Here is a 25605-nt window from a genome sequence, read left to right as displayed (position 1 = left end):
TTTGGTCACGACCCACAGCTCGTGACCATAGGAGAGGGTAGGAACGTAGATAGACCAGTAAATCGAGAGCTTTACCTTTCGCCTCAGCCCCTTCTTCACCACGCCAGACCAATGCAGGGTCTGCATCATTGCAAACGCTCTGCCTGTTAAACTCCCGCTCCAGTCTTCCCTTATTCGTGAACAAGACCCCAAGATACTTGAACTCTCCACTTGGGGCAGGATGTCATTTCAGACAACGAGAGGGCACTCCACCCTTTTCCGACTGAGTGCCATGGTCTCAGATTTGGAGATGCTGGTTCTCATCCCAACCAGATCAAGCTCAGCAGCGAACCCCTTAAGTGAGAGTCGAAGACCCCGGCTGGATGAAGCCAACAAAACCATATCATCTGCAAAAAGCAGAGATATACAGTGGTCACCAAACCAGACCGCATCAACGCCTCAGCTGCACCTAGAAATTCTGTCCTAAAATGTTACGAACAAAATTGGTGACAAAGGGCAACCTTGGCGGAGTCCAAACCTCACTGGAAACAAATCCAGCTTACTGCTAGCAATGCGGATCCAATTCTGACACCAGTCGTACAGGGAGCGAACAGCCCGTATCAGGGTCAAGTACGGTCAAGCACCTTCTCCAAGGCCACAAAATACATGTAGACTGGTTGGGCGAACTCACATTCACCCTCGAGGACCCCGCTGAGGGGATGAAGAGCTGGTCCACTGTTCTATGGCCAGGACCCTGGCCAGGATTCGACTTCCTGACGGACCCTCCTCTCCAGACCCTCTCAGATTCAACTTCCTGATGGACCCTCCTCTCCAGAACCCCTGAATAGATCTTACCAGGGAGGCAGGAGTGTGATACCATTTAAGTCGTAATACACCCACTGTTCCCCTTTCTTAAAAAGGGGGACCTCCACCCTGGTCTGCCAATCCAAGGTTACTGTCCCAGATGTCCACGCAATGTTGTAGAGGCGTGTCAACCAGGACAGCCACACAACATCCAGAGCCTTCTGGAACTTCACATACCTACGTTATTATCGCCCGTCACTCATCCAACCCCCGGGGCCCTGCCACCAAGGAGCTTTCTAACCACCTCGGTGACCTTAACCCCAGAGATAGGACAGCCTGCCTCAGAGTCTCCAGACTCTGCTTCTTCATGGGAAGGTATGTTGGGAGAATTGAGATCGTCAAAGTATTCGCCCCACCAACTCACAACATCCTTAGTTGAGATCAGCAGCGCTCCATGCCCACCATACACATTGTTGATGGTGCACTGCTTCCCCTTCCTGAGACGCCGGATAGTAGACCAGAATTTATTCAAAGGCGTCCGGAAGTCACTCTCCATGGCCTCACCGACCTTCATTCTACAGGCCAAAAAGGCCCGATAGGACTCCTTCTTCAGCTTGACGACATCAACTTACCGCTGGTGCCCATCAACAGGTTCGGGGATTGCCACTATAAGAGGCCTTACGGCCACAGCTGCGGTCGGCCGCCTCAACAAGGGAGGCATGGAACACGGTCAACTAGGACCCAAAGTCCCTCGCCTCCCGCTGTGGTCGAAGTTCTGCCAGCGATGGGAGTTGAAGCTCCTTCTGACAGGGGACTCTGACAGACCTTTTAGGAGAATATTCTATGGACTGATGAGACGAAAGTTAAACTTTTTGGAACGTGTGTAAGTCATTATATCTGGTGCAAATGTAACACAGCATTTCAGAAAAAAAACACCATACCAGCAGTCAAACATCGTGGTGGTCGGGTGATGGTCTGGGGTTGCGTTGCTCCTTCACAACCTGAATGACTTGCAATGATTGATGAAACTATGAATTCTGCTCTTTATCAGAAAATCCTGAAGGGGAATGTTCGACCATCAGCTTGTGATCTCAAGCTGAAGCGCCCTTGGATTCTGCAGCAGGACAATGATCCAAAACACACCAGCAAGTAAACTTCTGAATGGCTTAAAAAAAAAAAAAAAAGGTTTTTGGAGTGGCCTAGTCAAAGTCCAGACTTGAATCCGATTTAAATGACGTGGCATGACATTAAATGCTTGAAAAACCTCCATTAATTCATTTATTCATTTTCCGTATCGCTTATCCTCACGAGGGTCGTGGGTGTGGTGGAGCCAGCTATCCTCGGGCAAGAGGTGGGGTACACCCTGAACTGGTCGCCAGCCAATCATGGCTTGCCTTACTGCTATCTAATAAACTTTGCCCTTCATGCTAGCAGAGACTCTTCTTTCACACAACACACCTGCCGCCGTCCTCCACCTATTCCAACCTGCTAGGACCCATTTCTTCACTTCCTTAGGGCACCTAGAAACAAACAACCATTCGCACTCACATTCACACCTACGGGCAATTTAGAGTCTTCAATCAACCTACCACGCATGTTTTTGGGATGTGGGAGGAAACCGGAGTACCGGGAGAAAACCCACGCAGGCACAGGGAGAACATGCAAACTCCACACAGGCGGGCCCCTTTCTCAGAACTGTGAGGCAGATGTGCTAACCAGTCGTCCACCGTGCCGCATACTTAATACTATTTTACAAATATTGTATATTATTGTGTCACTGACTGACTGTGACTGACTGGCGACCAGTTCAGGGTGTAGTCCGCCTTTCGCCCGAAGTCAGCTGGGATAGGCTCCAGCGCCCCGCGACCCTAACCAGGATAAGTGGTGTTGAAAATGGATGGATGGATGGATGGATGTATATTATTGTGTGTATTAATAACTGCAACTGTACATGATTGTCCAATGCTAATGCTCAATAAAAAATAAAGAAGAAGAAACAAGAAATGAGCTAATCAGAGGTACAGCCAAGGTGAGATGTTTTGGATACAAAGTTAGAGAGAGGAGACTTTGATGGTTTGGACACGTCCAGAGGAGAGAGGGTGAGTGTATTGGTAGAAGGGTGATGAGGGTGGAGGTGCCAGCCAAGAGAGCGAGAGGAAGACCAAAGATAAGATTGATTGATGTAGTGAGGGAAGACATGAGGGCAGTTGGTGTAAGAGAGGAGGATGCAGGAGATAAGCTTACATGGAAAAGGATGACACGCTGTGGCGACCCCTAATGGGACAAACCGAATAGAAATGAATAAGAAAGAAGTAACCAAAAGTGCGAGTCAGGAAACACATTGGAAAGTATCTCAGAAGACTGTACCGGTAATGCCTTGTGTAGATGGGATCAAAACATTTGAGTGCACTGCACTCTCGGCTTTTCCTTTTATGGTAGTCGTAGTTAGGGGGCGGGAGCGGCAACGTGGCGTCATCACGGCGCACCATACACCCGGAAGTGTATCCTTCAGAAGTTAGCGGTGTTTTGCGAGTCTTTTTGTGAGCAGCTTTGAATTAATAATCAAATACCCAACGCCGGACTGTGTGGAAAAACTTGAAGATGAGCCAGACAGAAAAAGAGAAGGTAACAGTGGAACACTAAACCGCAGAGGCATTTGTTGTAATCGCGTCTCAGACGCTGAGCTCTGGTTGAATTTTTTTGACCATCCCTTCTTTCCTTCCAGGGTCCTGCAGCCCTGAGGGAAGAGGGGAACAACCTTTTCAAAGCCGGGGACATGCAGGGTGCAGTGTGCTGTTACACCACAGCACTGAAGCTGAGTGACAACAGACAAGCGAGCGCTGTACTGTACCGCAACCGCGCTGCATGCTACTTGAAACTGGAGGACTATAACAAGGCAGAGACTGATGCCTCCAAATGTGATATATTCCTTCTTGTTTACGGTGTAATTTATGGAGATATTTATCTGATTTTACTTTAAGAAAAGTCTAAATTGGAAGAGGTTTCCCTAAATTGGGGGGGGGGGGGGGGGGGTGTCATGGACAGACTGGCCCAGTTCATGCGCGCTGTGGGGAGCCAGCTAGCTGGCGACACAAATTTCATGAAACCCGATGATTTAAAAAAAAAAAAAAAAGAGAGAGAGAGGGAGGGAGGGAGAATTTGATGCTCTCTTGGACCAAAATACATGGAGTAGTTAATAACCTCAAAACCAAAACTATAAACAAAGACAAAAGTAGCAAAGTACGGATCATTCATCATTTTACACTTGAGACTGTGAGTTCCAGATGCACATCTCATGGAAACAATGATTCCCAAATCACAGTTCTTGCTTTGCGGTCCCACTATATTACATGTTTTTATTGCAGTTTTTACTCTATTACAGGTGTTACTCTGTTTTTTAATACTGCTTATACAATATTTTTGTGTTATCCATTAGTACAGTACAGTTCTGTTACATTAGATTTCATCATCATTAGATTTTGCAGGTGAATATTATCTTATGGCCACTGTGTGTATGTGCACAATAACCTTTATTTTTTCTTTTTTAGCTCTTGATACTGACCCAAGTGATGTGAAAGCCAGGTTTCGGAGGGCTCAGGCTTTTCAGAAACTTGGACGTCTTGACCAGGCCTTTGTGGATGTGCAGAGGTGTGCCCAGCTTGAGCCCAAAAACAAAGCATTCCAAGATCTCCTAAGACAGCTAGGGGCACAGATCCAGCAGAAGGTGATGTTATGTCCATGTGAGTATTCTATGATCTTTCAAAAAAGTCAGTCCTCCTCAGCCTTTTTATTTTATACTTGTAGTCGCAACAACTAAACTCTACAGATGCACGTGTGCAACAGATGTTCTCGCTCCTTGTAGATGCATCTGTGAAAGATTCTGACCGACAAAAGGTAGGATTGATTTGCCAGGCATGAAATGACAAAAGACAATGATATATATCTTCTCGTAGTGTACCATTCTGCCCAAGTAATGTGTTTAAAAAAACTGATTTCAGGCTGCCCAGAATCTAGTGGTGTTATCTCGAGAAGACGCAGGAGCTGAGCAGATTTTCCGAAACGATGGCGTGAGGCTGATTCACCAACTCCTTCAGTCAAACCAGGAGGATGTTGTCCTTTCTGCGCTGAGGACTCTGGTTGGCTTGTGTACAGAGCATCAGTCCAGAGTAAATACAACCATTTTCCATCCATTTAATTTCAGTTACTTCTTGCCCTCATTACAGCTGGAGCCTATCCTAGCAGATTCAGGGGGGAGAGTCAGGGTAAACCCTGGACTGGTCGCCGGTAAATCACAGGGCACATATAGACAAATAATTGTTTAAACTGACAATCACACTTATGGACAATTGAAAGTCTTCAGTTAACTCATTTGGACATTTACAGTATATTCATCAACTGGAACCCAACTGTTTACTGCCACCGATGAATATGTTTGTCCAATTAATTTTTCAATGAATAAGCGTGGAAGAGGTTCCACCCATCTTGTCTGTGAACTTCAGGTTTGTAAACCACTATAATGACAAACAGATCCCTGTAGATGGCATAGTTGCATCGCTTTGGATTTGAGATCAGCACAACTTCTGAGTTGGGGATAAAAAATAAGGGGGGTGAATCTCAGCTTGTCACATCGATTATGATGGAGATAAATACCAACACATTGGAAGTTGGACAAGTTTACGCACCTGAAACTCACAGAGTATGTATATACATGGATATAAATGTAGTATGTTGCAGTAGTTCGTAGAAAGTAGGGTTGCACAATTAATCGAATTTTAAAATTTAATTTAAAAAAAAAACTTTTTAAATGCGGGCTCTGCTGCATATCACATGAAGCACTGTCTCAACCAGTCGTCAGCCAACCACCAGGGGAAGAACGCATGGTTAAGGCTTACTTAAGATGCCTAAATAACAAGCAAGAACACCCAACTACTGATTAATGAGACATAAAGTACAACAAAAAATGGAGATGAAGAGTATCATGGTGAGGAGCCTGTGCCTCGAATGGGATCAGTATCCCTTTTCTGGACTTGTTTCGGATCCATGGCAAGTGACATGAAACAAGATAATAGCATATTTATTCATATTTATTTATTTATTCTTGGTCAGATTTAAATTCTTGGCTAAATTTTATTTCTTTTAATTTTCATTTATTCTAAAATTATTATTCATTTAGAGGCGCAACGATTAAGTGACAACGAATCAATTATGAAATTAATCGACAATAATTAATCGATTAATCGTTTAGTGACACTATTTAAGTCAAAATTGTCCCAATACTTGGGATTTCAGCCTCTCAAAAGTAAATATTCTTAGATTTCTGTAGTCCTCCATGAAACCATGATTATCTTTGTTTAATCAAAATAAGACAATTGATTATCTCAAACTAAGCAAAAAATAATCATTTGAAAGTAGGGCAATGCTTTTTCACGGTACTGTATATCAACTACACCAAATAAAAAAAAAAATAGCCTATACATTTGAACTGCATTTTTAACTGCATGAGGAAATCTATTTTTAAAAAAACTGCAGTGCATTGTTGTCATCTCTGACTATGTACTGCATTTAAAAAAAATGTAACTCATAATGAATTCACAATTGTATCATTCTGCATTACAGTCATACATCACAGTATCCATCTACCTTATCCCACAGGATTTTGCATTTCTGCTCTCAATGCTGGAACGTATGGTTGTATTCCTAGACTATGGCCATAGTGAATGAGCTGGGCATGGAGCAACTGTGTGCAGTAATGGGATCAGGAGGCTCGGCTGTTTCTCTGGCCACCTGCCACCTGCTGCAGGTGATGTTTGAGGCTCTCACAGAGGGCATGAAGAGGGAGATCAGAGGAAAGGAAGAAGCCATACTTCCTGGTGAGTTTGGACTCCTGTCATTTTTGTGTTTTGTTTCAGGAAAGCTGCAGTAAAGTGACCAAAACAATCTTGTAAATTTGTACACACCACTGAGAAGAGTATTGTTAACAAGCCAGACACATTTCAGTGAATTAAAAAAACTGCAAAGTTTGGGAGGTCAAGCTTCAAAATGGTCAAGAATTGAGACAGCCTTCCAGCTTCCAGATGCTGTGGGCGTGTCACTGAATACTCAGAAAACCCGCCCCTTGGGAATTCAGCTGTCAATCAAAGGCATACCTTTTCGCCCGGCATCTGAGCCGGAACAAAAAAATTCCCACCAATCCACATTGCATACATTCTCACGGGCTGCAGAGAGGCACTCTGTAGCAGCCAGGCAGCCTCTGAACCCCGGCATAATGACCGGAAACATTTTCTGTCTTTTGCCTCCATTGTAATTCAGTGGGCCGTGCATCACGCTGCTGTGGCCGCCAAAGGGTGCAACAAATGTGGCCACAGCAGTGCAATGGATCGCTGTACCCCTGGATGATTTTTTTTCTCTCCTCCTTCTCGCCCCGTGACGTCGCGGTCGGCAACTGTGAGCCTGATGGCCCTAACGGTGTTGCACCAGAGTAGACTGGACTGGTAGACAGACTGGCGCAGAGTCGCTGGAGCGGCAGAGCCACCCACTTCGCCGCTCCCTCACTCATGCCCGAATAACACAAAACACATTACACTTCTGGGCAGATGTATTTTTTTTAGTTGTAGGCATAGTTTGATGGTTAACTGCACGCTGTAGTTGTAGAAATGGGCCCAGTCGTTATGAATAAGGAAGTGGCATTTATGCCGATTGGCCATTGCATGGGATAAGGGCATTTGGTAATTATTAACACCAATTCCAATGAAGTTATGATGTTCTGTAATGTAAATAAAAACAGAAAACAAAGATTTGCAAATACGTTCAATCTATATTCAAATAAATACACTACAAAGAGAAGATATTTGATGTTCAAACTGATAAACTTTGTTTTTTTTTGCACATGTTCACTCATTTTGAATTTGATGCCTACAACACCTTACAAAAAAGGTGGGACAGGGGCATGTTTACCACTGTGTTACTTCATTTTTCCTTTTAACTACAGTCCTAAGTGTTAGAGAACTGAGGACACGAATTGTTAAAGCTTTGTAGGTGGAATTCTTTCCTATTATGATGGCAACACGGAGTAAATGTCTTTTACGGAGTCATTGATCGGATCAGTGAATTATGACATTAAAGCCGATCAGCATAAAATGCTCAATATCGGCTGTTACCGATCAGATCGGTGTAAAGTCTATGCATTTGTAGATGTAGTGACGAACTGTCAGTGGTGTTCTGAAGTGTTCCTGAGCCCACGTGGCAATATCCTTTACACAATGATGTCAGTTATTAATGCACTGCTGCCTGAGGGATTGAAGGTCACGGGCATTTTATGTTGGTTTGCAGCCTTGCCGCTTACATGCAGAGATTTCTCCAGATTTTTGGACTCTTTTGATAATATTATGGACTGTAGATGATGAAATTCCAAAGTTACAGTTGTACCTTAAGAAATGTTCTTAAACTGTTGGACTATTTGCTCATGCAGTTGTTCACAAAGTGATTAACCTTGCCCCATCCTTTCTTGTGAACAACTGAACCTTTCGAGGATTCTCCTTTTATACCCCATCATGACACTCACCTGTTTCCAATTAACCTGTTCACCTGTGGAATGTTCAAAACAGGTTTTTTCATTTTTTTAAGTATTCATCAACTTTCCTAGTCTTTTGTTTCCCTTGTCCCAATTCTTTTGGAATATGATGTAGGCATCAAATTCAAGGTGAGAGAATATTTGCAAAAAAGAATAAGTTAAAACTTCAAATAGCTTGTCTTTGTAATGTATTCAATTGAATATAGGTAGAAAAGGATTTGCAAATCATTTAATTCTGTTACGATTTACGTTTTACACAAAGTCCCAACTTCAATGGAATTGAGGTTTGTATATAGTGGGGGAGGGGGTTACTCATGCTGTTCCCTGCTTGCGTCAGCGCGCCCCTATTTTAACTTCGCCCCAAAAATCTGGACAACGGAGATGGTGAAAATGAATTTAATGGTGTATGTCAATAATTCAGTACTAAATTGTTGTCAGTCTTTGCATGTTTTCAGCACTTTCAACATATTTGATGTATTTGGGGGATGGGGGGGGGGGGCAAAAATGGCTTTAGTCGGTCTTTAAATACTTCTAGATTCTTGGAATTTGACTTTAAAATTTAAAGGAAAAGTGAAAACCCAAACAGGAATCTAGAAAAATATTAAACATTACCTGTATAAGATGTAAACCTTTTATGATGGTAATGGTTTGACCCCTGGTACAGCTTTGTTATATTTCTATTTTTCTTTATGGGGCAAATAGCCTCTGCATGGATTATAAAGTATTGTATGTGATGAGATACTTTCTCTCAAATGCGTTCAGTGTTTGTTGACTGTACCCATTTTAACACAGAACCATCCAAGGAGCTTCGCTCAATGTTGCGTCACCTGTTGGAGATGATGCCAGCATCAAATGTGTCAGGACCTGGCAGAGACAACGCCATCAACCTTCTAGTCAAACAAGTACCGCGCAAGTCCTTAAAGAACCCAGATAACTCCCTGACACTATGGGTGATAGACCAGGGTATGTCACTTAACAGAGACATTTTTTTTCGATATATAGAAATCACATTTTACCTTATGAGTCTAGTTGCTTTAATAGGAGATAAGGAAGTAGGTGTTTCTGCTTACCAATGGAAAGTAAAGGACATTTTAGAGACTATTTACTTATTTTGTAGAGGTATGTTTTTACCCAGATCAATTAATTCCTCTTGCAGGGCTGAACAAGATTTTGGAAGTGGCTGCATCAGTGCCTGAGCTCTCAGAAGGGCCAACACTTACAGAGAACTCCCACATGAGCTGCTCAGTCTTGCTTAGCAAGCTTTACGATGATCTTCAAAGTGACAAGGAGAGGGAGAACTTCAACAAACTATGTGAAGACTATGTTCGGTGAGTTGGTCACCCAGGTTGCTGGAAATAATTCCTCTGTTTGTGACAAAATAACAAAGAAAATCACTCTGTACATCTAAATTGTAACTTCCTTTCAAATATAAATGCTGTTTATTTGGTTTAGACAACACTTTAACCAAACCGGCCTTGACGCCAAGCTGCGAGCCATCCAGACCGTATCTGTGCTCCTCCAAGGGCCGAGTGATGTTGGAAACCGAACCCTAGAGTTGTCAGGAATGATGGATGCAGTTATATCCTTGTGTGCCTCTGAAGATGTAATTCACCAGCAGGTAGCAGTTGAGGCTCTTATTCATGCTGCAGGTAAAGCAAAGAGGGCTTCGTTCATCACAGCCAATGGTGTAGCGCTTCTCAAGGACCTCTACAAGAAAAGTGAAAATGACAGGATACGCGTGAGAGCCCTGGTGGTGAGAAAGCCGTTGTAGATGTGAACTTCTCTAAATGTAGACGTAACTAACAATGGTCTCTGGTGGTTATTCAGGGTTTGTGCAAACTTGGATCAGCGGGAGGGACAGATTTCAGCATGAAACAGTTTGCAGAAGGATCCACACAGAAGCTGTCCAAACAGTGCAGGAAGTATGTATGACTGCAGAATTTTGCAACTGAGTACTTTTTATGACTAAAGTGCAAAAAAAAAAAATATGGAGTGGTTGTTGTTCCCTGTTAGGTGGCTTTGTAACAAGTCTCTTCCTGCTACATCCCGTCGATGGTCCGTGGAAGGTCTCGCCTATCTCACCTTTGATGCTGATGTGAAAGAGGACTTGGCTGAAGACAAGAATGCTCTTTGGGCCATGTTTGAATTAGCAAAGGTTTGATTTGTCATGTGTTTTAGTCTGTGAATGCATGGGAAAAAATTGTCTAATTCATCAGTTTATGCTGAGTGTTATTTTATTTTTTTAATTGTCTGTGCATCGACCATGAGTACAGTGCCATGAAAAAGTATTGACTCCCTTCCCAAATTGTTTTGTCTTTGCATAATTTCCCCTTTTTAATGTTCAAGATCATCAAACAAAAATAACCCAAGTGTCCGTAAAATGCTGTTTGAAATGATTTCATTTATTAAGGGGGGGAAAAAACTATTCAGTTACCTGGCCCTGCGTGTAAAAGTAATTACCACCTTGTTAAATTACGAATTGTGGCTAGTAATTTTGGTTAATTTTCACTGATCACACCCAAGCCTGATTACATCCAGACCTGTTCAATCAAGAAATCGCTGAAACAGAATTTGTCCTGACAAAATCAAGTCAGACAAAAGATCTAAAAAAGCTGCAACAAAATTACATGATCCAAAGAAATTGCAGAACAGTCGATAAATAATTTAATTGACATATATCAGTCTAGAAAGGGTTACAAAAGCCATTTCTAAAGCTTTTGGCTTCCAGCAAAGCATAGGGAGAGCCATTATCCTCACATGGCAAAAACATGGAACAGTGGTGCACTTTCCCAGGAGTGGACAGTTTACAAAAATTATCCAAGGGAACATCAATGACTCATCCAGGAGGCCACAAACGGACAACTTCTAAAGGCTCAACTTCAGGTCTCCCTAGCCTCAGTTAAGGTCAGTGTTTATGGCACAACAATAAGGAAGGGACTGGGGAAAAATGGCATCTGTGACAGTTTTCCAAGGCTAAAACCACTGCTGACCAAAAACAACATAACGACTGGTCTCAGGTTTGCAAAACAAAAAAAACCATTGAATGATTCCCTAGACTTATGAGAGAATATTATATGGACTAACGAGATGAAAGTTGAGCCTTTTGGAAGGTATGTGTCTCGTTACATCTGGCATAAATGTAGCACAGCATGTCAGAAAAAGAACCATACAAAGAGTCAAACATGGTGGTGGTTGTGTTGATGGTCTTGGGCTCCTTAGCTCCCTCAGGATCTGGACAACTTGCTGTGATTGATGGAACCATGAAATGACAGGCTTCTGTCATCTGTTTAAATGGGAGCACTTGCACAATTGGTGGCTGACTAAATACTTTTTTGCTCCACTGTATATGACACATAGCAATCTATCAAATCATTTTATCCCAAGATAACATGAACATTCTTGCTGTTTTTTTTTTTTTTTTTTTTTTTTTTTTTTTTGCAGTCTGAGGACAAAACAGTGCTTTTTGCTGTTGGCTCCACTCTGGTGAACTGCACCAACAGCTATGAGGTGGAAAAGCCTGACCCTCAGATGGTCGAGCTGGCCAAGTATGCAAAGCAGCATGTGCCAGAGGAGCACCCCAAAGTAACACTCCAATACCTTTTTCAAAGTGGATAAATCCTTATGTTCCTATTTTGTTCTGTAAAACAAGATTGTGTGAAATTATCTGATCTATCAGGATGCAGCTTTATATGTAGAGAAGAGGCTGACAAAGTTGCTGGAGGCTGGAGTGGTTTCTGCATTAGTGTGTATGGTAAAACATGAAAGTCCTGCTCTCACAGATGCTTGTAGAGAATGTATCGCCAGGTAGGAAATTGCTTGGAGCTTGATTTTTTTCTTGATCCTATCCATCTGTACATTTACTCAGTGTCTGTAATAATCTTGCATGGCAGGGTGTTCTTGGCTTTGGTGGAGCGGCAGGAAGATAGAGGCACAGTAGTGGCACAGGGTGGGGGAAAGGTACGTCACAGAAAATATGCTTAGTTTAGCCCATATTTGAAGGTCCCACACAATTGATTGTTGTTGATTGTTTCCCCCCTCATAGGCGCTCATCCCACTGGCATCTGATAACACTGATGTAGGAAAAGTCAAAGCGGCACAAGCACTTTCTAAAATTACTATCACATCCAATCCAGAGATTGCCTTCCCAGGAGAAAGGGTAAAAAAAAATATATATATATAATAATCAACTGATGTACTTCTGTTTTCAAAGGTACATTTTGGTGGTTGAACTCATCTTGTGTTATTTCAGATTTATGAGGTTGTGCGCCCCCTTGTCAGTCTCTTAAGTCTTCATTGCACCCTGCTACAGAACTTTGAGGCACTCATGGCTTTGACCAACCTGGCTGGAATCAGTGAACGACTCAGGTTGGCCACTAGGGGGAAGTCTCTCCAAAGAAAGTGACTGAAATGTTTTTAATGGGTCTCCACCAAATAGCTTTCCAGCTACTTTATTTTAGTAGCTCACCTAAGGGTGGAAAAAAAATTTGATCAAAGTATATTTTTTCAACATCTATCTGACCTCTTTTTACATCAAATTGCCACTTAAGGGGAGCACTGCTATATAAATACAGTACGTTACTTCCAGTCATAAATAAAACAAGTTTGGAGGCGTGTTTTACATAATAGACATCTCATTAGTCTCTAAATATATCTAAACTATTTCTGTAACTATAGTACTAACTACTTCTCAATTGTAGTGTTTAGTCAAACATAGTTTAATATGGTTTGTGTTGAAATATTTTGTGTCACAGACAAAAGATAATAAAAGAGAAGGCTGTGGCAAAAATTGAAGGCTACATGTTTGAGGAGCACGACCTGGTCCGAGCAGCTGCCACAGAGTGCATGTGTAACCTCATTCTGAGCACAGAGGTTAGGTGTAAAATCAGTGATTCAGAGGCACAATGTGTTGTAAGGCTGAACTAAAAAAAACCTGTTTACACCTGATATGTATGATCAGGTGCAGGAGCTGTACCTTGCCACTGGCAATGATCGCCTTAAGCTGCTTGTGCTCTACTGTGGCGAGGAGGACGAAAGGCTGAGAAGAGCCGCTGCAGGAACGCTGGCCATGTTGACTTCTGAGCAGCCTGAGCTTTGTGCTCGCATCACCGCAGCAGTGAGCAAAGCTCCATATCCCTCACCTCTACCATTACGTTGAACACAACATTGCTACTCACACCACTCCTTTTTTTTCAGACCACCCACTGGCTGGAGATCCTGCAGGCAATGCTACTCAGTGAAATATCTGATTTGCGCCATCGCGCAGCGGTCATAGTTCATAACATGATGCAGGCCGAGAAGAGTCTCGCCGAGACACTGATTGAGAGTGAGGTTCTGGAGATTCTTTCTGTTTTGGCAAAGGGGGGACAGGGTGCACCAGAACCAGCCATAAAAGTAGCTCAGAGCTGCCTGGATAAGGCGATGGAGTACGGCATCATCATGAGTAGAGAGGGAAACGAAAAGACGGAAGTAACGAAATCCTGAATCACCTGCACAGTGTGAATATAGCTAACAGAGATATATCCACTACACTGAACACTTAAACCTACACTGAACACTTAAACCATTTCAACTTCGGTGGTCATCACTTTTGTCTGAATTTCATGCTAAAAAACTCATAAAAGACCAGAAAATTCCTAAATTGGGTCAAGGAATTGATTAAAAAAAAATATATATATATATACTTGTCACAGGTTTTATACCCGCTTCATTAAGTTTCCAATAAATGTACTGTATATATTACACCACAATTTATGTGTACAAAAATTCACCAAAAAATCATGTTCCACTTTTCATACTTGCTTTTCTATTAGGTAATTGAACATCATTTGACACCCTTCTTTTGTTAATTTTCTGTCAAAAAAATATTTAATGGAATCTTGTCTATGCGGCACGGTGAGCGACTGGTTAGAGCGTCTGCCTCACAGTTCTGAGGACCGGGTTTCAATCCCCGGCCCCGCCTGTGTGGAGTTTTCATGTTCTCCCTGTGCCTGGGTAGGTTTTCTCCAGGTACGCCGCTTTCCTCCCACATCCCCCCAAAAAAACATGATGGTAGGTTAATTGACGACTCTAAATTGCCCGTAGGTGTGAATGTGAGGTGACTGCTTGTTTGTTTATATGTGCCCTGCGATTGGCTGGCAACCAGTTCAGGGTGTACCCCGCCTCCTGCCCGATGATAGCTGGGATTGGCTCCCGCGACCCTAGTGAGGAGAAGCGTCTCAGAAAATGGATGGATGGGCTCGTCTCTTTATTATCCTTGTGTGTATTTCAAGTACTGGATGTACGCTGATGTTACACGATAAAACGAACTACACTTACGCACGTGACAAGTTTGCAGTACGCAAGCGTAACACGAGGTCATGCTCCGATATGACCATAGGTAGATCCGATACGCTCCATTAGAGCTGCATACGTACGGCGAAGTCAAGCTTAGTAGGGGCAAAATCCTCAATGGATTCCTTCGTGTGAACCGGAAAAAAACAAAAAAAATTATAAAGTTAAAAAATAAAACGAAAGAACAAGAATCCCGGCACATTGTACTGAATATGGTGTTGCACAAGGCCACACAATTACGACAAGACTGGTAAAAATAAATTTAATATTTTGAAAAAAGCTTTTTTTCCCCAAATGTTTGGAATTGAAAAGACAAAGAACATTGACAAAAAAAAGTAAGCTTCCTGAAAATCTGTTGAGAAATGAGCAAGATACGATTTAATTTCAATATCCATACATCGCCTTTGATAGGAAAGTCGCCCCTGCTAACATGGCCGCCACGTAGGCATGTTGGTTAGCCGGGGTGCCTTCATATTGGTGGTCTCAATTATTGTGGGCGCTCAAAATTTGCAGGAAGCTACAACGTGTCGTTCTGTTTGTCCTGGCACTGTGTCGTTGGGGGCTCGAATGCGCTGGTTCGGCTTCGGCTTTAACGCCTTTGGACAGATACATGGCGGTGATTTTGCTATTGACGACGACACCACCAATGAAGTTAAATTGATCACACCGACACAGTTGACGTGTCATGTTGACGGAAGCTGCTGCAAGAAAACAAGTGGACTCCGAGCGAGTTGGAGTCGTAGAGCATCCCTTCACTCGAATGGTGAGGGACAGATGAAACGTGTCACTTGGTTCTGTACGTTAACGCTCATGCAATATCACAATCGCTGAGTTATGGCTCGACCTCGTTGTGTTGCCAGGTGGTCGCTGTTTGTGCTTGGCAGGTTTCAAGGCTGCGAGTGGGATTTATGGGACAGGGTGCACGGACGCAGTTATCGGGGAGTCTTTCTTAATCCTCGCTTTTCCAGACAGAATTGAATCATGGGACATGGACAACGACGAGAAGAAGACTCCAGTCTGGAGCATGGAACTCAAAACAACGTCCGATAGTGCTGGTAATAGTTACGTACTTTACTATCCTAGCTGGATGAGAGATTACTCTGTGGCATTTTATTGTGAATAAAAAAGGAAGACGCTTATTCACCACAGCGCCATCCTCTGGATTGGTTTGGGTGTTTGGTCCAAAGATCTGAAATCCCATCTGCTGGTTTCCAGATACCCCTCTGAATCTGCCATTAATCACTGATGGTTACATTGCCATAAAACCTCCCTTCTACCGGCCATTATCTCCACACCTGAAGGCCACCAGACTGGCAATGGGTGCAGAGCACAGCGTTCTCCTCAGCGCCTCTGGAGCTGTGTACACCTGGGGACTGGGCAGGTATCACTCACACACCTGTCATTGTTGTTGGTCATCTAGAGCAGTGGTTCTCAAATGGCACCCTGGGACCGGCATTTGTTGCCAAGTTGTCACCCACTTTTACACAAGTGAAGAGCGGTAAAGAACAGGAATTGTTCAAAAAGAGACTTTAAACACACGTGTATCATATTTTTAAACATAACACATGCTTACATGTTCAGTGCCTTTCAGAGCGCCTTATAAAGAAACTGAGGATGAACATGACAACTATTGACAAAAAGGAAAATTAGAGATCACAATGCTCAAAATCTTTTCCTTTCGGCCTGTCCCGTTGGGGGTCGCCACAGCGTGTCATCCTTTTCCATGTAAGCCTATCTCCTGCATCCTCCACTCTAACACCAACTGCCCTCATGTCTTCCCTCACTACATCAAGCAACCCTCTCTTTGGTCTTCCTCTAGCTCGCTTGCCTGGCAGCTCCATCCTCATCACTCAGGTTGGGCATCGAGAACCGATTGCAACCGGGACTAACGTTTCGGTTCTCCCGGAATCGTTCAAATTTAAAAATGTCGGTTCCCAGTTTCGATGCCTACAGGCCCACCCCGAAGAAGAAGCCGCGAAAACCAGATTATATTGTGCAAAGGAGGCTTTCACGGTGTGTAGCGTTTGACGCGCTCCGAGCCTCAGCCTACACCAAGCGGAGTTTCAATGAAATTCTTCAATGTTTATAAGGATTACATTAGATTATCCTTTATATACAATGTTATAGAGAGATGTAGTCGCGTGGGGTGAGGGGTGGGGGTCGCAATTTCTTTTCTTCTTTGTGGAGGGGGTCGTAACAGAAAACAATTGAGAAGCACTGGTCTATGCCAACATTGAGACAGCTAACAAGGTAAACGGTTGCTTGCACTTTTGCACTGATGGTTTTTAGTGTTTATTTTAGTCTTCAACATAAGCGCCAAAGACCGAAAAAAATCTTTTGGAAGCGGAAATGAAATAAGGAACCGGAATCGGAACCAGAATCGCTCACATTCAAACGATGCCCAACCCTACTCATCACCCTTCTACCAATATACTCACTCTCTCTCCTCTGGATGTGTCCAAACCATCAAAGTCTGCTCTCTCTAACTTTGTCTCCAAAACATCTAAACCTTGGCTGTCCCTCTGATGAGCTCATTTCGAATTTTATCCAACCTGGTCACTCCTAGAGAGAACCTCAACATCTTCATTTCTGCCACCTCCAGCTCTGTTTCCTGTTGTCTCTTCAGTGACACTGTTTCTAATCCATACATCATGGCTGGCCTCACCACTGTTTTATAAACATTGCCCTTCATCCTTGCAGAAACTCTTCTGTTAAATTAGACACCTGACACCTTCCTCTGCTCGTTCCAACCTGCTTGGACTTGTTTTTTCACTTCCTTACCACACCACCATTGCTCTGGACTGTTGACCCCAATATTTAAAGTCCTCCACCCTCGCTATCTCTTCTCCCTGTAGCCTCACTCTCCCCCCTCCACCCCTCTCATTCATGCACATAAAGGTATATTTTGTCTTACTTCGGCTAATCTTCATTCCTCTCCTTTCCACCTTTCTAACTGTTCCTCCACCTGGTCCCTGCTTTCACTGCAGATCTCAATGTCATCTGTGAATATCATGGTCCACGGGTATTCCAGTCTAACCTCATCTGTCAGCCTATCCAACAACACTGCAAACAGGAAGGGGCTCAGGGCTGACCCCTGATGCAGTTCCACCTCCACCTTAAACTCCTCCATCACACTTACAGCACACCTCACCACTGTTCTGCTGCCCTCATAAATGTCCTGTACTATTTTAACATACTTCTGTCCCACTCCAGACTTCCGCATGCAATACCACAGTTCCTCTCTGGGTACTCTGTCATAGGCTCTCTCTAGATCTCCAAAGACACAATGCAACTCCTTCTGACCATCTCTGTACTTCTCCATCAACACCCTTAAGGCAAATAATGCATCTGTGGTACTCTTTCTAGGCATGAAACCATACTGTTTTTTAGAAATACTCACTTCTGTCCTGAGTCTAGTCACTACTCGTCCCTATAACTTCATTGTGTGGCTCATCAACTTTATTCCACTATACAGTTCTGCACATCACCCTTGTTCTTAAAAATGGGCACCAGCACACTTTTCCTCCATTCCTCAGGCATCTTCTCACCCGCTAGAATTCTGTTGATCATCCATCAATCCATTTTCTTCCGCTTATCCGACGTCAGGTCACGGGGCAGTACCTTTAGCAGGTAAACACTGCTACTTTCTGGTCCGCCCCACTTGCCTCTTCTACTCTTCTTTCTCATTAATTTTCCTCTTGTCGATTTCCACCTCTCCTTCGTCTTCAAGTAGCTGAATCTCCACCGGCGCCGGACATTCTTAACTCGGGGCACGACCAATCCCGTATGGAATTCTTTGAATTGACCGTTCATATTTGTTTGGCAAAGTTTTAAGCCGGATGCCCTTCCTGACGCAACCCTCTGCATTTATCCGGGCGTGGGACCGGCCTACAGTTTGCACTGGCTTGTGCCACCCATAGGTATGGATTTCACAATCGCACAAAATAGGTCCCCAAAACTTCACTCATCTTGGCACTGATCTTTCTTTTTAGAAAACTCAAAATAATGTTCTTTTTCAAATAAAGTTAAAGTCCTACCTGGGATTTTACAGGACAGGGGTCCTGAGGTTTTTGCTTACATACACAATTTGTCAGTCAGCCATGCACCATAGACTATCACTAACACAGTAGCAAAGTCATAATTACATTCAGTATTTGTATGAAAAACAAATATAAAACAATCAAATGAAAAACACTAAGTACTGAGGGTGCCTTCTTGTGACCACGTATTTTAAGTTATGCCATTGCACAAACCCGTTCATTGCGCATTATTCGTAACCTTGAAACATTGTAAGTTGGTCCGGGTCGGTTCTGTAATTTTTTAACTAGCTGTCCGTGACCCACTTTTGGGTCCCCCACCAGTTGAGAATCACTGATCTATAGCAGTGTTTCTCAACCTCTATTGAGCCAAAGCACAACATTTACAAGAAATCTCAGGTATATCAATAAAAAGTGGACACAGGTTAATTATGTAACTCGCTGGCATAATTAGAAGAACACAGATACATTATTTGTATTAAATAAATAATTTTCGGGACCAATTATGTGAAATTGGTTCATTTCTCAGCACACCTTATGATCTCTCACAGCACTCGAATGTGCAACAGCACACTGGTTGGGAGTCACTGATCTAGAGCATTGATTCCCAGTGACACTTATTAGGTTAGGACGACTGGTTGGCTTGATGTCATCAAATGTATCTCATAGATTCAAGAACAAAGAACCAATCAATTCAGAAACTCCCACTAGTTTTTCATCATCAGCAAAGAATGATAGCCTCTGGGAATCAACTGCTCTCACATCAATCGAAAACGCTCTTCCACCTTAGATGTAAAAAGTGTATTTATACATTCTGTCAAATTGATGCCAATTTGGCCTAAATGGACTCTTACATACTCACTCCAGTTCTATTTGGAGCCTGACTTAAATCGGCTCTATGAGCAACCTATCAGCAAATTTACAACGTCCTGTGAATGTAGAACCTGTTTTTTTTAATTTATTTGTATATCTTTTCCTGCCAAACTCAAAATCCTCATTGAATTGTGAAATAACTAAATTGTCAGTTACCTGGGCTGTATATTTAACTCTCCTTCTTGTTCGAAACTTTCACTAATCTTAAATCCAGTACAGGGGTCCTCTGTTTATGGTGGGATTCTGTGCCTATGGCAGCGATTTTAACCCAAATTTGTATGTACCGTAACTTGAAGCACCACTTAGTCTGTCACTAACAGACATAGTAGTACGGTCTAGGGCTGTCACCCTTGATTATCTTATCAACTAATTAATCAAATAACACCCACCCCACCCCCCCACCCCCCAAAAAAAAAAAAAAAACTACTAACATGCATTTTAATCTCACTGCATATGTTAAGAAGAATGAATGTATCTTCGTTCAGCAATCTATCTATGCCAGCAACGTATAGGGACAGGCAAAACAAGTAAATGCTCTTCCACTAGATGGCAGAAGGTAGACAATAAACCTGTACATCCATGTCGTGAGACTTTTTCTCATGTAAAATGTGCCTTGGCTCAATAAAGGTTGAGTATTCCTGATCTGCAGAACACCTTCATTACAGTGTTTATTTTATTTTTTTGCTACTGAACAGTCACGGTCAGTTAGGGCACGGGGGCCTCTCATCTGAAGAGCAGCCCAGGGTAGTGGAGGCTCTTTGGGGCATGACCATGAGCTGTATAGCCACAGGAGGCTGGCACACTGTCTGCATTAGTGGTAAGAATAACTGGTAAGGATGTTAACTCAATGTAATCACGTATTCACATAAGGTATAACATTGTACTAACAGATGGGGGTGACCTGTATGTGTGGGGCTGGAACGAGAGTGGCCAGCTTGGACTTCCCTCGCGAGCTGTGAGGCAGGCACAGCAGCATCAAAGTAGTCCAGCAGCAGCAGGTTAGTCTGGATTTTTAAAACTGGTCTAACTGCTATCGATCAGTTGAAGGGTGCTTTTATTTTGCCAGGTTTTGAGATCAACTTCTAATATTTCTGTCTAAACTGTAATATACCATTAATGACACCATCATTCGGTGCTGCTTATATATAATATCTATATAATTTACACATACAGTAAGTACGGCTCCCTCACAGTTCTGAGGTTATAGGTTGGAAAAAGTGGCTCCAGCCTACCTGTGTGGAGTTTTGGATCTTCTAAATTGTCTATTTGAGTGTGAACGAGCCATCTACAAGAATATTTGAATCATATATATTTTTAGTGCTGAGTACTAACTCAGCAACATGGGAAACGTTCTCGTGCTAAAAAACAAAAATCAATTATTTTATTGAGCACTGAAAACCTTTTTTCCATGAATGTATAATCCATCTAGATGGTGGGTAGTACAAGAGAAGCCAAACAAACAGTACCTTAAATTACTGGATTATTTTCTGTCATTCATTCATTGGATTGATGTCCTACGTTTCCAGCTGTGGTTTATCCCAATCTATTGCTCCAATCGCATTTTAGATACACAACACTCAAAATGTAACATAAAAAATATCAATAGCAGCTACCTACTGAGGGATGCCTGCATGACAATGTTTAAGGTTTTCTGTGAGTCATTGACTACAACCTTTTTTTTTTTTTTAAATGAAATTTCCAAATGAAGCCATGATAAACATCTATCTTTCAACTCTTATAAGTTACAGACTCGTCGTCATATACGGATACACCAGAGGGAGAGAAGGACAAAGAAGTGTTTATATCCATCCAGGCATTCCCAGCACTATTGGACATCACTCCATCGTGTGAGGTGACGGTGGTTGGCTGTGGCTCCCGACACACAGCTGCAGTGACATGTAAGACAGCTGACTTCCACTCATCCACACAAAATTGTTATTGGAAAGAAATTCTTCTCAGTAGGCTGTCCACAATTTGTTTTTAACAAGTGATAACCAAACCTTCTCATTTAAATAATGTCTCTTGTTCCCAGGTGTAGTATTACAGTACCTCACGAACTTTAAAATAAGTAAAATAGAAGAATCCATTACAAGAGGGTTCATGTAATCTTAGTACAAACGAGTCTAAGAGCATTCAAAGAGCAAATACCTCATTTTGAAAATCTGCCACCTGCAACATTCTACTCAACATTTTTTTTATTTTTTTAAAACACTTAATTTCCTCAAATGTAAATTGCTGACAGGTGAACAGTCTGGATCAGATATAGATGAAACCTGGTTTGACATTGTAACAGCCCCCTGAAACCATGTTCGATGTGGTTATTTGAAAGAGAGAGATGATTCTTTTGTTTTGCTTATTATAAGTGCATAAAAGTTTCTCAATTTTTATTTTTTAAAATGCGGTCATCAGTGTGTGGATTCTCTACAAATTGTCACGGGCCGACCCCAGCAAAGACTACCGCTTTCAAAAGAATTTGGCTTCTGCATTGAAAAGATGAAACTACCAAACCTACACACACGACATTTTTACAATGCATTGGGTTCCAATAAGTGCTGATGAAATGAGTGGGTCAGATTTGTACTTTTGTTTTCAAAGTGATCTTTCTCAATTTAGCTGCAGGTGATCTCTACACATGGGGATGGGGTGAGTTTGAGTCTGACTCTGGACTGGTGTAGCAAATATTCTCAGTGACAGCAATATAAACTTTAATACACAAAAGGGCCAATTTCTTTGTTTTCCCCTCAGGTCAGTACGGTCAGCTGGGATACGAGGCATCCTGTTCCGACGAGCCGCACCGTGTGGAGTTCTTCACGAAACAACAGATGCGTGTCGTCAATGTGACATGTGGGACGTGGAATACTTTTGCTGCTGTTGTCAAGGAGGAAGTGGCAGCCTCTTAAATATGGAATCCTATAGATAATCATGGACTTTGTACTATATCCATAGGGAACTGACAACTTTAAGACTTGAATTAAAGTATTTGTATATGCTCAAAAATGTGAAATTACAGCTTTTGTGAAACTTTTTATATGGAAATAGAGAGCGATTTAAAAATCAGAAGTGGGGGTGATTTACATATAAAAGTAAAGCCAATAAAATCCATATACGTAATTTACAGCAAATAACTACTTTATATAACTGATTAAATAATATAGGTAGATGATCAATTTCCATCTTCACAGCACAATCTTGAAGGAACTGTGGAGAAATGTGTTGAAATAAGTAAAACTGTTTTGACTAAGGCACACATTTTGTAATTAGATTTGTGCTCACCTGACAAAATCCGGTGACCTTGAAATGACATGCTGAAACTCCGAGAGGTTCACAGTTCCATCCTTGTCAATGTCAGACTCGTCAAGAATCTAAATGACATCCAACAGAAACTACAGTATTAATAGATCTGTATATGTTGTTGTGTCCATATTGAAGGATCTCACTCACGTTGTTGATGAGCTGTCTCATCTCTTCAGGGGTAAGTCTCGTGTCATCAGTCTCACCAGTGAGGCAGTTGACCAGTTTCTCCAGATCACCACAGTCTAGAGTTCCATCATCATCAAAGTCTAAAAATAAGAAAATAGCATCGAATGGAATGCTTTTGATTTGACTCTAGTGAGGCTAAGCGGTACAGAAAATGGATGGATGGATAAACCAATGCCATTCTACGTTTTTGTAAACATATTTACCAAATATACGGAATGCATAGTGGGACTTGATTTCCAGTGTAGCTGAGTCACTGAAAGCACTCAAAAGATCTAGAAAGTCTTCAAAGGTGAGGCTTCCATCTTTCACTTCAGATGTTGAAAACACGTGGCAGATTCTCGTTCTAAAGGGGTTGGACTGGAATACGGAAGCAGTACAAGGGTCAGTACACTTAGTAAGACCTGGGGCACTCCCTTAAGACCAGATGAAACATCTTTCGTGTTGATTCATTGTAGCTTTTTACCTTGAGTTCTGGAAGGGTTAGTATCTTCTCCATGGGCACCCTGGCGTTTGGAAGGTCTTTCTCATCTTTTGTTAGCAGCTCAGTGAATCTTTTATGTGCCCTGTAATAAGACACAACATAATATTGTGTTACATAAGCACTGTCGTATGATCCTCGCAATTTATATAGCAAATATATTCAGCGTGTGGCATACAAATGGTCACTTACAGAAGAATTTCTTGTTTTGTTAAAAAAGTCAGTTCCTAGAAATAGAATACAGTCATCATACACGCACACAATAAAAAAAAATGGAAATCATGAAGTACATGATATTTGCAACATGTTACAATCCAAATAGCAAAATAACTTGGCATTCCAGATTATTACAAGCCACCATTGTTGATTCAAAGTCCAAATTTGAAGACAAGGTTGGATTTCTCTATCGGCTACGCTAATATAGCTTAAGTTTGCTAACGTTAGGTGCAAGTATTTCACAGTTAAAAATCCTCCCATTAACGGTAAACCAGGACGACATGGTGTTTATTTATGATTCTTATATTTGGCCACTTACTTGGTATTCTGAGAGCAAATCCTTTCCAAGTTGACTCGCCGTTGTCCCCATCTTGTACTTTCCTACGTGAAACTTTTTTCTTGTTGTAAACACTGGTGCCTTACTTCCGCTGATATCGTTAACCCTTTGGTAGCTTTGGCTACAAACACAGCTGCGCAGTTACGTCCAACAGATCACAGGGATAAATACTACATATTAATTGTTACATATCTGGTAAGACATGAGAGCTCAAAAGACATTTCAGCGTATTCTGAGAGTTACTGGGAGTGTTGTGTTTTTTTGTTGTTGTTTTTTTTACGGCAGAAAAGACTAACATAATTCTGTATAACGAAAATGAAATCTACTGACACTTTCGATAACGTGACGTATGTCCGGCCACTGGTCACATTGGTAGCCATTGTAGATTGGTGCAGTGTTCCCATTGCAAACGCAAATAGGGCTCCACATTGACAAATTATGGTTAATAAGTCTTTGGGTAGTTATCGGAGGGGATTAGATATAATTTCAGGAAAGCGGTATGATAGTAAGTGTACGTTGACCGACCATAAGCCTTACAATAACGAAATTATATTCGGCATAACAAGAATAAACCATGATCCATTTTCGCTGGACTTTCTGATGAAGACATGACAACAACAAGAGAAGACTTGTACGCGTCCTAGCCAACCTAGTGGTCGGCTCGGTAACAAACTCTGTAGTACTGTCAATGTTTTTTGTGTTTTTCGTTCGTCTTTGGAGACATTACACGACTTACTTACACAAGGGAAGACTTGCTAAACATTAGGGAGTCTAGTCCGGACTTTCTTTCACTAACTAGTAATTCTTTTCTCAGAATTACTTACCAGCGGAATGGTTGCGGCCTATGGCGCATGGAGGAGGCGAAGGCGACGCCACAGAGGGAAGCGAGACGGAGTGCATGTCAAGCTCCTTAAGAGAGGATTCCGAATGCTGCTCCCTTCGATTATACCTCGCAAGTCTATGCTCTCTACCCAACAAAATGGACAAGCTTTGTTTTCTCACAAAGACCGGTAAAGACTTAAGACGTTCTGCCACCCTGTGCTTCATGGAGACATGGCTATGTGAACGCATCCCCGATGGCGCCGTAATGCTTCCAGGTTTCCAACTAAACAGAGCGGACCGTGTCATGGAGCTATTGGGGAAACAAAAGGTGGTGGGATATACTTCTATATCAATAAAAAATGGTGTACCGACGTCACGGAGGTCAACACACATAATGCACCCCAGACTTGGAGTCGCATATTTTTTTTAGCTGTAAGTCATTCTACTTGCCGGTGTTTAGCCCCCCAAGGCTAACACAAATGCCGCACTGCTAACGGTTGATGAACAAGTAAACGAACTTGGGGGGGAAAAAGCACCCAGTTTCACCCTTCATTATTTTTGGGTACTTTAACAAAGCCCATAATTTCCTTGAAGACATCCGGAAGTCGTTCTCCATGACCAAAACGAATTCCTCGCATGTCAGAATTTTTGCCTCAGTGACCACCAAAGCTGCATTCCG

At 42.3% G+C, this 25605-nt stretch overlaps 3 protein-coding genes across 7 annotated transcripts; 2 read left to right on the top strand and 1 right to left on the bottom strand.

Annotated features, from left to right (window-relative positions):
• Positions 1-3275: 3275 nt before the first annotated feature.
• Positions 3276-14085, top strand: unc45a (unc-45 myosin chaperone A). Its single transcript, XM_061677573.1, has 19 exons — positions 3276-3408; positions 3509-3701; positions 4332-4507; positions 4588-4677; positions 4782-4949; positions 6485-6653; positions 9146-9316; positions 9510-9681; positions 9806-10106; positions 10181-10275; positions 10367-10508; positions 11795-11935; positions 12030-12157; positions 12244-12310; positions 12396-12509; positions 12603-12718; positions 13105-13222; positions 13311-13466; positions 13547-14085. Exons 1-19 carry the CDS (start codon positions 3385-3387, stop codon positions 13832-13834), a joined length of 2829 nt encoding a protein of 942 aa, XP_061533557.1. The 5' UTR covers positions 3276-3384; the 3' UTR covers positions 13835-14085.
• Positions 14086-15012: 927 nt separating this feature from the next.
• Positions 15013-22794, top strand: LOC133403074 (RCC1 domain-containing protein 1-like). 5 transcript variants are annotated; one of them, XM_061677576.1, is made up of 8 exons: positions 15013-15446; positions 15544-15744; positions 15899-16064; positions 20289-20410; positions 20484-20591; positions 21342-21491; positions 22207-22236; positions 22339-22794. In XM_061677576.1, exons 1-8 carry the CDS (start codon positions 15131-15133, stop codon positions 22491-22493), a joined length of 1248 nt encoding a protein of 415 aa, XP_061533560.1. In that variant the 5' UTR covers positions 15013-15130; the 3' UTR covers positions 22494-22794. The 5 variants fall into 5 exon arrangements, with proteins under 5 accessions (XP_061533560.1, XP_061533558.1, XP_061533563.1 ...); XM_061677574.1 differs by having other exon boundaries at positions 15026-15446; positions 21336-21491; XM_061677577.1 differs by having other exon boundaries at positions 15050-15446; positions 15544-15738.
• On the bottom strand, positions 21553-24235 carry LOC133403075 (calcium and integrin-binding protein 1-like). The gene is made up of 7 exons (XM_061677580.1): positions 24087-24235; positions 23744-23778; positions 23537-23636; positions 23277-23430; positions 23035-23153; positions 22867-22955; positions 21553-22791 (listed from the first exon to the last, which is right to left on the bottom strand). The coding sequence occupies exons 1-7, from the start codon at positions 24135-24137 to the stop codon at positions 22770-22772; spliced, it is 570 nt and encodes a 189-aa protein (XP_061533564.1). The 5' UTR covers positions 24138-24235; the 3' UTR covers positions 21553-22769.
• Between the last annotated feature and the right edge of the window lie 1370 nt (positions 24236-25605).

Source organism: Phycodurus eques, chromosome 5 (genome assembly GCF_024500275.1).
Source record: "Phycodurus eques isolate BA_2022a chromosome 5, UOR_Pequ_1.1, whole genome shotgun sequence".
NCBI classification, from domain to species: Eukaryota; Metazoa; Chordata; class Actinopteri; order Syngnathiformes; family Syngnathidae; genus Phycodurus; species Phycodurus eques.
Note: the sequence above shows the minus strand (reverse complement) of the source record. Positions and strands in the feature narration are given on the sequence as shown.